At 45.1% G+C, this 13474-nt stretch overlaps 1 protein-coding gene across 1 annotated transcript in view; it reads left to right on the top strand.

Annotated features, from left to right (window-relative positions):
- CILK1 (ciliogenesis associated kinase 1) overlaps window positions 1-13153 on the top strand; it is a 36736-nt gene extending 23583 nt beyond the window's left edge. Inside the window, exons 8-13 of the mRNA XM_059178264.1 lie at window positions 2048-2368; window positions 3888-4078; window positions 4196-4344; window positions 5862-5990; window positions 8259-8381; window positions 9477-13153. Coding sequence (XP_059034247.1) covers window positions 2048-2368; window positions 3888-4078; window positions 4196-4344; window positions 5862-5990; window positions 8259-8381; window positions 9477-9631 — 1068 coding nt within the window. The 3' untranslated portion in view covers window positions 9632-13153. The remainder of the gene's footprint in view (window positions 1-2047; window positions 2369-3887; window positions 4079-4195; window positions 4345-5861; window positions 5991-8258; window positions 8382-9476) is intronic.
- Window positions 13154-13474: the final 321 nt, after the last annotated feature.

Below are 13474 nucleotides of genomic sequence, written 5' to 3'. Positions count from 1 at the left end.
GGTCTCCTGCTTCATACATCCTTTTTTCTCAACCTGCCCTCCCCTAAGGCCAGTTGAACTTAGATGATAAAACACCCTTGTGCCTCTTGCAAGCCTCCCTCTGTAGTGTGTCTGGCTCCTTCCCAGCAGCCCCTCAACCATGGTGGTTACGCGGCTCAGAATGACAAAGGTGACCAGTTCTAATCAGAGATGATGATTCAGCTAAACAGAAGTGATGGGGGCCATTTGAAGATAGGGCCAATGTGATGTTAGAATTTGTGAGAACCAGAGAGACCATAGTTGGAGGTTAAGGAATTATAAGGAGAAGCAGCTTTCCAAAGGCTCAGAGGAGAAAGAGCCATAATTCGGTACCATAAGACTCCGGGTGGCCAGGGTTGGAAAGCCCACAGAAGTGCACAGTTGGGGGGGATGAAATTCATAAATATCCTGAGGGCAGGAGAAACGCTTTCTGATGAACCCAGTTTTTTAAAGGTTGTACCCAAGAGATGAAAAAAAAAAATCTGTAGCAAGGAACCAAGAGAACAATGTGTATTTTTAAGAATAGTGTCAGAAAAGCTAAAAACGGTCCCAGATCAGTTTGCAGAAGTGCCTGGAACTACAGAGACTTCTCAAATTAGATGCCAGGGTCCAAAACCAGTACCAGAATCTCCATGTTATTGGCCTCTGTGTCTACACTTACATATAATCATTACAGATGTTTATAACAGAGCTATTAAGAAAGGTTCTGTTCTGTTTGGTGATTTCCATTCAAAAAGACTAGGGAATACAGAGACTATTTCAGAAAGAATCGCAAACCCCAGCTCTTCAAGATTTATCCCCTGACTGTCCGGAAAACTGGATTGCTCAGAACAACTACCAAGGCTTGCCCGTTGTTGATAGGCAGGGTTTCCCTGTATCCTGCATCACATTCTTGGCATTCCTGGGGTTAAAGACCTGCTCATTTTACACTTGCCTCTTCGGAGTCTTCCAGGATTATTGTGTTTGGCTCTCCCAGCTTTATATTATTTTTTTTCTTTTTATGGACTGAGGAAATTGGCTCTGAAAGGTGAAATACTACATTTAAGACACATAGCAGGGGCGCCTGGGTGGTTTGGTTGGTTAGGCGTCTGACTCTTAATTGGTTCAGGTCATGATCTCAGGGCTGTGAGATCCAGCCCCACATTGGCTCACGCTCAGTGAGGAGTCTGCTCGAGATTCTCCGGTTCCCTCTTCCCTGTCCCTGCCCCCCCCACAAAAAGATACATAGCAAATAAGTTACAAAACCAGCATCTGACTGGCTATTATATAAGACTGATGAATCATAGACCTGTACCTCTGAAACCAGTAATACATTGTATATTAATTAATTGAACTTAAATTTAAATAAATAATAAATTAATACATACCACAAATTGCGATTTGCCAGCATGGACCAATATTTCTATGGCTCCATGATACAATGCATATTAATTTATTTAAATTAAATTAAATTTATTTGTTTACATTAAATTAATTTATTTAAATATCCTTTAACTCTTTTATTTTTTTTTTAAGATTTTATTTATTTATTTGACAGAGAGAGAGATCACAGTAGACAGAGAGGCCGGCAGAGAGAGAGAGAGAGGGAAGCAGGCTCCCCGCCGAGCAGAGATCCCAATGCGGGACTCAATCCCAGGACCCTGAGATCATGACCTGAGCCGAAGGCAGCAGCTTAACCCACTGAGCCACCCAGGCACCCTCCTGTAACTCTTTTAGTGAGGTCTATTATATTAAATGGAAGTTTCAAAGGAAAAAAAAAACATCTGTGTTGAGCGAGATACTTTTCAGAAGTAGCAAAAGTAATAGCAGTGTAACTGGCTGCTTTATCCAAATAATTTTAAGTGTATAAACTTTGTATTTTAGATAAGGAAAATCATAAAGAGTATCACTCTTTCAGTGCTGTTTTCTCGTTGGTTTAGGCTAAGAAACTGTAGTAAGCTGGTCCCATGAAATGTAGCTCAGTGAGCCTGATGGTCGTAACCTTCCTGGCTAGACTTTTCTCCTACAACAGCCCTCTGTGTTACTGCAGGCGCTTCGATATCCCTACTTCCTGATTGGGCATCCACTGGGCAGCAACACACAGAGCCTTCAAGATTCAGGAAAAGCACAGAAGGATGTCCTGGAAAAGACAGGCGCAGCTCCTCACATCAAGCCGGTCCCTCCCGCCCAGCCCCCAACCAAGCCACACCCACGGATTTCCTCGAGGCAGCATCAAGCCAGCCAGCCCCCTCAGCATCTCACGTACCCCTACAAAGCAGAGGCGTCCAGGACAGATCACCCGAACCATCTTCCAGAGGACAAGCCAAGCCCGTTGCTCTTCCCATCCCTCCATACCAAGAATGCTCAGTCGGTAAGCAGTGAAGATTTGCTAGGACGCCTTGTATTGCCTGTACCTCTTCTGACCCCACCTATGGTGTGAAAGATTTCCTTTTTTCAGCCTATAAAGTCTAATTATAAGGAAGGTTGATTGCAATAAATGTATCTTTGCAATATCACGGAATAATGAAAGGAGCTTTGGTCTTGGAGTTGAAGGTCTAAATTCAGGTTCCGGCTGTGCCTGTTAACAGCGGGGCTGGCGGCGGGCAGCTGCGGTGTGGCGGTTCAGAGCTCCCCATTGTGAACATGTTTTGAAAAATCACAAAGTGCTGTAACGAAATGTATAGGTTGTCATTCCTATTAATGCTGCCGACAACTGCTGTTAAAACTAGGCTGTTGATTGAGCCCAGATGGTTCTCCTTCTCTGGGACTGGTGCGCAAAAGGAAGGAAGGAGTGCCAGACTCAATAACCTCATTGGGGCATCTAGTTACCAGTAGGTTTGTGGTGCTGTCTGAGAGTCTGATTTTCTGACAACTTTATGCAGAAGCAGAATTCTTTCTGTCGACAAGTATTCATTCACTGATGCCGGCTCCCGACCCGCACTGAGCTGCTCTGTGAGGTTACTGGAGTGCTATCTTTAGACTGTTTGCTGGGCCCCCGCCCACAACTTTGGAAGCAGTGTGTATTTGGAAATTTCCTACTATAGCTAATTCTGTAATTAAATAGTATCCAGATCTACTAAGAAGGCAAAGAAAGCATGTTTGCAGTGTTTTCGGTAAATGAGCAGGATGACTGATGTCTGAGTTGTATTCTCTTGCATCTCTGTTTACGACAGAATAAAGCCTGTTAATGTCTTCAGGGATGAGGCCCGGATGACAGCCTAGCTATCCTCCCCATATGTGAGCAGTACCTTAGACTTCTTTTTAGGGGCACCAGGGTGATGCAGTCAGTTAAGCGTTTCGAGTCAGTTTGGCTCAGGTCATGATCTTGTGGTCGTGAGACTGAGCCTTGTAGCAGGCTCCTCAGTGTGGAGTCTGTTAATGCTCTCTCTCCCTCTCCTTCTGTCCCTTCCCTGTCTCTCTCTCTCTCAAAAATACATCTATTTTATTTATTTATTTATTTGACAGACAGAGATCACAAGTAGGCAGAGAGGCAAGCAGAGAGAGAGAGAGAGAAGGAAGCAGTCTCCCTGCTAAGCAGAGACCCTGATGCAGGGCTTCATCCCAGGACCCTGGGATCATGACCCAAGCCGAAGGCAGAGGCTTTAACCCACTGAGCCACCCAGGTGCCCCTAAATGTATTTTTTAAAAATGTCTTTGTAAAAATCCTTATCTCATACACCTGAATGTCCCCGTAGGATGCCAGTGGGTGGGAGGCACACAGGAGAGGTGAAAGACAGAGGCCCAGGAATGTGCTTCCCACGGTGGCGTGTGGGGAATGCTATGCCCCTGTCCTCCTTTTCATCAATGAAGAAGTGTGGAATGGGCATTACTCATGGGTGAGCTCCATTAATGCCAAGTATCACTTTGTCCCCCACTCCTCGGGTGCACAGAAAATGCTAGTTGGCCTGGAACACAAAAACGGGGAGATCAAGCCCAAGAGTCAGAGAAGGTGGGGTCTTGTATCCCGGGCGACAAAGGATTGTGACGACTGGGCTGACTTGGATGACTTGGATTTCAGTCCGTCCCTCCCCAGGACTGACCTGAAAAACAAGAAGAGACAGAGCGAGGAGGCTCTCTGCAGGCAAGTGTGCGCCTCGGCTCAGGACACAGATTGAGTCTGGGGTTTTTGAATCGGTCTGCGCCTCTCTGATGGTGCTTCCCATCTCATGCTGATCCAAGCCACATTCCCTTGCTTCAGATTTGAGAGCGTTCTGGACCTGAAGCCCTCCGAGCCCATCAGTACAGGCAGCAGCGCCCCTACCCAGACCTCCTATCAGAGGCGAGACACACCAACCCTGAGATCCGCGGCCAAGCAGCACTACCTGAAGCACTCACGATACTTGCCTGGTAATAGAAATGCTTGCCTTTACTTTCCTCCTCGATAAGAAATCATTTCCCTGGAATCACGTATTCACAGAGATTCCATTCTGGAAGGCAAGCGCCCCTGGCTTCTAGAACTTCAGAACTGGCAGGAACATCATAGAAATGTATGATGTAAGCCCCTGTGCAGCCTTTTTTCTAATGCTGGGAGCCAGACCCTAAACAAATAGACAATCAGTAGATCCAGTGGTGGTAGAAAGCGGGGAGAAGATGCCACTGTAGACAGAGGACACAGGAAGGGCCTCTCTGAGTGCATGACTCCTGTCTGGGCCCCCAAAGAATGGGGAGGAACAAATGAGCAGAACAAAGGCAGGGGAAGAAGCAAGAGGAGAGCCTGGGAGGAAGGCAGGGGCTTAGCTTGTGAGGGGAAGGGCAGAGGGGCCGGCGTGACCCGAGCATGGTAAGACGGTGTTACACGTGGCAGGAGGCATCTTTGGGGGTCTCGTGAGACATTTGGAATTCATTTAACAAGTAGCAAGAAGCTGTCAAAGGGTTTTAACTGGAGAGCACACTGGGTTCACGTTCATCTGCATGTTGAGTGGCTGAGGGCAGGCTGTAGTTCTCGTGCAGGTAAGGGGAGTGCTGGCTCAGGCTGGGGCTGCGGGGCCCAGGGGAAACATGGGAACAGCAGGCCCCGCTGGTGGGTTGACTCCTCGCCTCTTGGTTGGCCTCCCAGGATGACCTGGAAGAAGAGAGAGCAGGTGACGGTACAGCAGTGGTTCGGGTGTCAGGACAGAGACACACTGTGTCCTCTGGTCCAAACTCCAGTGGCCACAGGCCAAAGAGAGCAGGGAGGGAATTACAGTTATTTCTTTTTGGCTCTAGAAGAGGAAGGAGGATAAAGGATGAATTCAGTCTTTCAGTTCTGAAAACCATCTGCAGTGTTTGACATAAATGGGAAAGTGGGCGGTCTAGTGGGTGGTTTGGCTTGAGTTTGAGGTGATTGATTAAGGTCAAGGCAGCCTTGGGTCTAACGGAGTCTGAGGGTTCCCCAGTGCTGACCCTAGTCACCAGCACTAGATGGCGCTAACGGTCCAGGTCAGGTGAGAAGAGGGATCTGGGGGACAGAATGCAGAGAAGAGAGCAAGGAGCTGCAGAGCTGGGGGGGTGGGGAAGGGGGACCAAGAGGAACTTGGGAAGGTAATGGACAGGTAGTGGCCCATGCAGGGGTACAGATGGGAATGACCAGGAGCACTGACACCCAGGAAATAGCACCAGAAGACATGAGACAGACCTGTTGGGAGGAGTTTAGAGAGACCTCTTTCAGGCTGCCCATCAGTGAGTCAGCCTACTAAATCCCAGGACACCATATTTCCTTCTTTCCTCAGCAATCTATGGACAACCTCAGGGTCAATGTAAATACATTACATTCCTACAACATAGGAAGTTTAGACAAATTGAGTTCTGTGATGAGGTTACCACTGGAATCTGGCTCAACATGAAATAATGCATTTTGCATCTGAAAATCATTTCTTGCCCACTAGGAATAAATATAAGAAACGGCATACTTCCAAATCCAGGCAAGGATTTTGTTCCATCTAATCCGTGGTCGAGTTCTGGTTTGTCCGGAAAATCTTCAGGAACAGTATCCGTAATCAGCAAAATAAATTCAGGTGAGTAGTGATTATTAACTCCGAAATGACAAGAGGCAGATTCTCTGGATACAGCGAGGCCGGTCCAGAGAGACAGGCTATGGAAATGAGAGGGTTTTCTGGGACCCCTTTTTCAGGCCACGCTCCTGTCTCTTTCTTGGCAGCAGGCTCTGGGGACCCAGCCAGCTGCCCTGGGTCTGCCCCCAGGCATAGCTGGGGAGTTAGGCATCTCTGACTTCCAAGGCCCCGCCCTGCTGGACACCCAGCTTAGCTCCACCTGCCGTGCTCCAGCTCGCCCCTCTCTCTGATGACCCAGCCTTAGCCCAGAGCGTCAGAAAAACCTCTTCTGGACAGCTCAGAGGGCCGTCCCCACTTTTTTGTTGTTGTTCTCAGTTCCACTTCTTTTAAATGACTAAGGGAATTTCCTAAGCCTTCCAGGCAGGCTAACCCCATTCCCAGCAGGCCTGTTCCCTGCGCCACTTTCCCTCACACAGGCAGCCCCTGTCATGCATTGCTTCCCTTCCACATTGCCAAGCAAACATCTGGGCCTCACTTCTCCCTGCTTTATCCATGACACATCCATTTATTTTGAGAAATACAAAAAAGAGGGAAATGAGGTATCAATACCCATGTACCCACCCCAGCTCAAGGAGTCAAACTTTGCAAGTACACATGAAGCCCACCATCTAGGCCCTCCTACCCATTCCCTCTTTCCCCTCTCCTTCCCCCGACCCCTACCTAATTTGGTATTTATTACTTCTGTGCATTTTTTCAAAGATTCATGAACCACATAGTATTTTTTACATGTTCAAAAATTAACACAAACGTAATTCTGGATCTTCACTCGTTTTAGTAATTCTATTATGATCTAGCAATTACACAGAGGTGTAAGACCCATCAGAGTGTATGTTATAAAACCTATGTAACTTATGACACCACATCACCCCCTAATTTATGACTTGTACTGGACTGTAATGTATTTATCCTTCTCTCCTTGGTGAGCATGGAAGTTGTGAACCATCTTTGCTATAGAAGGAGCGCTGAAATGAACCTGGGCGTACCCTCTTGTCGCGCACCTGCGTGAAGGTTTCTCTGGGGTTGATGTAAACAGGTTAAAGGGTGTGCTCATCTTTGACTTTACAGATGTTGCCCAATTGCTCTCCAGCAGGGTCTGGGAGTGGTGCTGCATCCTTGATGCCACTTGGTACTGTCGCGATTGCAAACTGTGTGCTGGTCTAATGGGTGTGAGATGGCCTCTTGTGGTGGCTTAAGCTTGCATGTCCTGTGTGCTAATGAGGTGGAGCATCTTCTCTCGTGGTCATGGACTCTACGTTCTTTCCCTTTTGTGACTTAACCTGTTCAGATTCTCTCATTTTTTGTGTGTACCTATTCACCAAAAATGCAAAATGTCCTCTAGCACAACGCAGCTCCTCACCCAGGCATTGTCACTCTGCCACACATTCTCCCCCCAATCCCCGGATATAACTTCCATTTGTATAATGGCCCATGATAACATTTGTCATCATTCCGTGTGTACCTGAAGTCTTAATAGGCTCATAGATCTCTGTTCATCCATCCAATATGTATTGATCACTGCTACATATAAGGTGTCCCATTAACCTCGTAGAACACTGGGTCCCCATACAGTTCCAGCCCTTAAAGCACTCTCACTCTGAAAGGGTCATAAAAAATGAATATATTTAATATACATCATTAATTTTTCTGATTACGGGGCAAGAGTATTTAGTGTAGACTTACTTGACATGACTAAATAGTTAGATCTTAACTATTCAGTTAACTAGTTAACTACTAAATAGTTAAGTAGACTTACTTGTCATAACTAAATAGTTAAGATCGCCTGTCTGCATGCCATTCCGTAAGAGAGTGGTTTGTGGATTATGGTTTAGCCAGATTCTATGATTTGTACATACTGACCTGGAAGGATAACTCTTCTCTGTTTTGGAGGGGAAAAAGCAGATTTCAGAATGGGCTAAACACATTATTCCAAAAAAGAAAGAAAACCATACCTTTCCCTTTTCTTGAATGAACCAAGCATCTGGGCTCCATTCAGGCACAGGCTACAAGAGTGGCCCTGTCTTTGCTGCCCCTCTCCCCCGTCTTTCCACAGTGTGGTGTGGAGGAATGCTCTGCTCACAATTCACGGTTCTTACCCTATTTCCCCCCTAAAAGTAAACACCCAATTCTTTATTGTTCCACACCTGTGTGATCCTGTTGTGTTATGTGCACATGGGGTCTTCATAGTAATGAGCTTTTGCTTTTGTACATCAGTTGGTTCCGGTTCTACGAGTTCTAGTGGACTGACTGGAAACTATATCCCGTCCTTCCTGAAAAAAGAAGTTGGTTCTGCTGTGCAGAGGGTACACTTGGCTCCTATTCCAGACCCTTCTCCGGGTGAGTCCTATTTGGGGTTATTCATGAAGCCGTTCATCAAATGGTTATCGACTCATGGCTTTGTGCCAGGCATGTTGTAAGCCGAGGACCCACCAGGGCAGGGTAGATGCTTGCCAGCGCTGAGGAGAAAAATGAGGTAGACAGGATATAGGGAATGTGGGGGTTGGAGTGTGCATGTTTAAAGAGGGTGCCAAACCCTAAGAGACTCAATCTCAGGAAACAAACAGGGTTGCTGGAGGGGAGGGGGGATGAGAGGAATGGGGAGGCTGGGTGATGGACACTGGGGAGGGTATGCGTTGTGGTGAGCGCTGGGTGCTGTGTAAACTGATGAATCACAGACCTGTACCCCTGAAACAGATACTACATTATATGTTAATTTAAAAAGAATAATAATTTACAAAAATAAATAAATAAATAAAAGAGGGTGGTCAAAGAAGACCTCACCACCAAGGAGCTTGAGTGACGGTGTGTGAAGGAGGTGAGCGGGCTAGCCAAGCGGTGTGGGTGACCCCCAGCCCCGGGTTCCTAGCACGTGAGAGGTGGGCGTGTTCCTGGAAGAGCCGGGAGGCAGGTGGCAGGGGCGGAGTGGGCGGGGCCGCCGTCAACGTGCTGTCCCTGTGTGTGAGCGACCAGACCCGGCGGGCACCTGAGGGTCTGGGGCAGAGGTGTGAGGTGATCTGACTCACATCTTGGAGCCTCACTCGCGCGCTCCTCGTCGTGGGACTGGAGGCGGGGAGCACGGTTGGCAGCGGGGAAACTGGCTGTTGCAGTCATCGCTGCGGGGAATCACAGGCCCGGCTGCTGAGAGCGGAGCCGGGCCAGATTCTGAGTCTGTTTGGAAAGGAGAGCCAGTGGCATTTGCTGACCAATGACACGTGGGCTGGGAAAAAAGAGGGGTCAGGAATGACACCTGTGTTTTTAGCCTGACAGCAATAGAATGGAGCTGTCCTTCACCCGGAGAGGGAAGACTGTGAGTCGCCCACCAGTGCTTCTCTTGAACTCCCATTTTCCAATATTTTTGTCACCAAGATGCATTTGTTTGCTGTGTTTGCGGGAGTCCTGTATCAATCTGACCCACCTTCCTCTTAATTGCAGGCTATTCTTCCCTGAAGGCCGTGAGACCTCATCCCGGGCGACCTTTCTTCCACACCCAGCCTAGAAGCACTCCCGGGCTGATACCACGGCCTCCGGCTGCACAGCCGGTGCACGGCCGGACCGACTGGGTTTCCAAGTACGCGTCTCGGCGATGACCCGCTAAGCTTCTGGGCGTGGGGGAAAGCAAGACACGGTCCCTCGGCTATCTGGTTGGTGTTCTGCCAACAAGAAACTGGCGACGGTGTGAAAGCAAACAAAAACTTTATAGTTATTCTTCTGAACTAAGACATTTCAATATTCTTTTTAAGATTTTTTTTTAAATATTGATTTGAATGCAATACCGTTTTTTTGTACAAAATTATTTTATTCTAAAACTGGGTCCCATTATTTTCTTAAGCAGCAGCATTTTGTATATATGGATTATGTTCTAGCATTTTATACAGTCAACTTTGTAACGAACTTTTTAAAAATTAATTGATTTTCCTTTGGGGTTCCAGATAATATTTTATACAGATTTTTAAAAATGTAATAATATTGATGCAGTATTGCAGCAGGGGTGCAATTGGAGGCTACATGATAGAGGGTTACTGACTCACCGCGTGCAGAGATTTGTGAAGTGGTTAAATTTTAAATGTGGCACACTGGTACATCGGCTTTCTTGGACCAGCCTCAGCGCTAGATAAATGATCTTCTGCTTTTCTCAATATCAGGTTATTGGTTTGATTCTGTGACACCACTGTGCTGTTCTAAAAATACTATTATGCAATGAATTTTGCAGCTGAAAGAACTCCAAGTAAATAGTTTTTTGAAGTTTTTACAACCCTTTTTGGTGGTTGGAGGTATGCAAGGTGGTTGGAGAGATGGTTTTATCACGGTAGGCCATCCCATTCTATTTTCTCCCATTTTTTTATGTTTCTTCCATTTTTGAAATCCAATTGTATAAGTACCCCCAAAAGGGAAGCTTTTCAAGCCAACGGGTCTTTCACTCAAAGGTCAACACAGTCCATTAAACTTATATTCCTATCAAGATGCATGACCAAAAAGCTAAGTTTCAAAGCAGCAGAAGATTTTTTTATTGTAATGACTGATCAACTCTTGAATTCGGTCCAGTTCTCCAGGCCTGGCTAGGAACAGACAATGAAGAATCTTCTGTCCTAGCCACATTCACAGGGCACTTTGGGGAGCAGGAAGGATTCATGGCCAAGGTTCTGCTGACCTGGGACATCCCGGCTACCATGATGGTGGTGTCAGTAATGTGCCACACTTGAACTCGTAACCCTTGTGTAGTTTCTTCACACAGTGGGAACTCTAATTTGTTGGACAGAGGCTATTCCATTGAGAGGAATGTTTACAGCAATTTTGAAAACGACAAAGCTAGTTTGGAGACAGAAAAAGAAAAAAGGTCCACTCTTCGTCCATCTCTGTAGGCCCATCTGGCCCCGCCTGTGGTTTACCTGAAAGGCAGGAGGGAAGGTCTCCGCCAGTGGACATAATACAAGCTCAATAGCGCATTGACTCACATTCTCCCAGGCCCCAAGCTACTCTCATTTGGTTCCAGGTTCCCGGATCTAGCAGGTTGAGCCATGTGAAATTGTCTGTCATTTCTGTAGGTTAAAATGACAGATAAAACAGAATGTCAGCACTTGGACACAATTTAACCCAATCCATGGGTAAATGATTGCTTTGATGCATTCGTAGTGTGTTAGAGCCTGAGCAAATTGCCAGGGCTCCCATAGGGCCCTCATCTAAATCAGGGAGTAATTTCTGCTTTGGGGAATCTGGCGCAATAATGCACTTGACCAAGCACTATGATCCCTAGGGGCGTGAGAAAAGCACATAATGGATGTGGATTTGATAGGGAATATTTTCTGTTAACAAACTGGCAGCAAATCTTCAGAAAACAAATATGTATATGTAAGCACAACTTGAAGCTGAGTTCACTTCTGTATTATATTCTCAACTCATTATCTAAAGCAGGAGAAAATATGTTTTCAGAGATGAGTCCTTTACTACGATTACTATTTATTTTCCCTTTCTGTATTATGTATAAAAAGTAAGTTAATCTGTAACCTTGCCCAGCTTGCTGGAAAGCTGGTTTTAAATTGTAAATACCTCCTAGAGAAGCAAATGGATTGTGAAAACCATATTCTTGGCACTCTAGCTTATGTTAAGGTCATGACATTTTTTTAAATGGAAAAACCCAGTCACCTGGTTATTATGCATTAGGGAATTGTTTCTGTAATGCTTTTTTGGGCCCATATTCAGAAAATATTTCAGTTTTCTTCCTCTTACTTTTTGCTTTATTTATGAGTAAACAAGTTCCCTTAGGATGCCAAACACGATTATCCTTGTGGAAGTCGAGAAGCTGATGTGCAGTCGAGAAAACTAGAAGACTGAAAAAAACAATGTAAATTCTAAAGAACCAGCAAAATCCTGGAAAGTTCTTTTTTTTCCCCCCATAAAGGGTAAATGGCAAATGTGTATACACGCTGTTTACTATAGAAGGGAATCGTGACCATTTTTTGTTACGTGAAAAATTAAATGATACCTGGTGTCTATATCTTTTAGTTAGTAGGGAATTATAAGATGTACTATAAGACACCAAGAGGAATGAGGAGTTTCACCGTACTTATCCATGACTGTACCTCATTTCCAGGCAGAAAGCTTTTCGGGACGTCGGGAAATGGTCCAGGGATGGCTCTCTTTCCACACCCAAAGGTCCGGTGATAAGTGGTGTGCCGGGGGGTATGTGTGCAAACCACAAGGCAAGCCGCATGGGCATAAAAGCTACTCTTGGTGTGACTGTTCATCTTACAATAAAATTCCATTGATTACTAAACACTCACCCAGCTCATGTATGATAGGATTTAAGGAGGAAGAAAATTGATTTTCAAACCATTATTTTAGACACCTCATAGATAGGCTCAAGGACTGTATATATCTAACTGACACTGTATCATCTTTTGATGTTAGCAGAAGTTGAATACAATGAAGGTAATGCCCAAGAACAAATAAGTGTAGTACTGGGGCTCACAGGCACCATCTTTGCTCATGAAGTAGCGTTCTCCTACCATCAAGCCATTGTTTTGTGCCATTTTGGAGGAAAAGGACGCAGGCTGTACGTTTCAGCTCAGTGTATGACCAAAAGCAATATGTTTATAAGAGAATGTTTGACATGCTAATTATTTTATGTCATTTAAAGCATACTGTAGCAACGCGTTTGTTTAATATATGTGCTTAATTTTTAGAATTATTTTTACAATTTCCAACCAAAGTACTGTATTTTATATAACTTATTGTGAGGACCCTCTCATGGAAACCATTAAGAAGACAACCTGGAGGCAAGCATCCCATCGATCTGTATTACCAATTTCTTAGAGACACTGAGCTAATGTGAATTTTCAAATAACCCGAACAGTCTTCTGATCTCAGATGTCTTTGTACTGATAGCAGTGTAATCACCAGATTTGATTACAAGGGAATAACTGAGAATATATTTATTTAAAAAGCAAATAGTCATCACGATGAGAATAGAGGAGGAGAGAAAACCACTGACACAAGCCCTTTCTGAAATAAAACATTGCGTTTTGAATAGTTTGTCCTAAGTTGTTTAAAAACGTTAACTTTATGTAAGGAAAATTCTGCTCCAAATAAAGTTACAGTTAAAGAAAGAGAAATGATCTGAGTGTTCTGTTTTTATTTTCAGTGTTCTTCCATCAGAAGATAACAGTAGGGCCCCTGGCAGGCTCGGTTGGTAGAGCACTCCACTCCTGATCTCAGGGTTGTGAGTTCAAGCCCCGTGCTGGATCTTTCACAAGAAGAAGATAACATTAGTATTTCCTAATGGGGGGTTTTGCTATTTTATAACTTCTTAATCCTTAGTACAGTGTTACTGCCATGAAATTAAAAGAATAAGCTTAAAACAGCATGTAAAGAGTTATTCTGCAAGCTGGAGACTTTTTATTTTGTGTTTTTTGGAGGCTTTTTAAAAATTTAGT

Source organism: Mustela lutreola, chromosome 6 (genome assembly GCF_030435805.1).
Source record: "Mustela lutreola isolate mMusLut2 chromosome 6, mMusLut2.pri, whole genome shotgun sequence".
Taxonomy (NCBI): Eukaryota; Metazoa; Chordata; class Mammalia; order Carnivora; family Mustelidae; genus Mustela; species Mustela lutreola.
The sequence above is the reverse complement of the archived record's forward strand: the minus strand, read 5'-3'. Positions and strand labels throughout refer to the sequence as shown.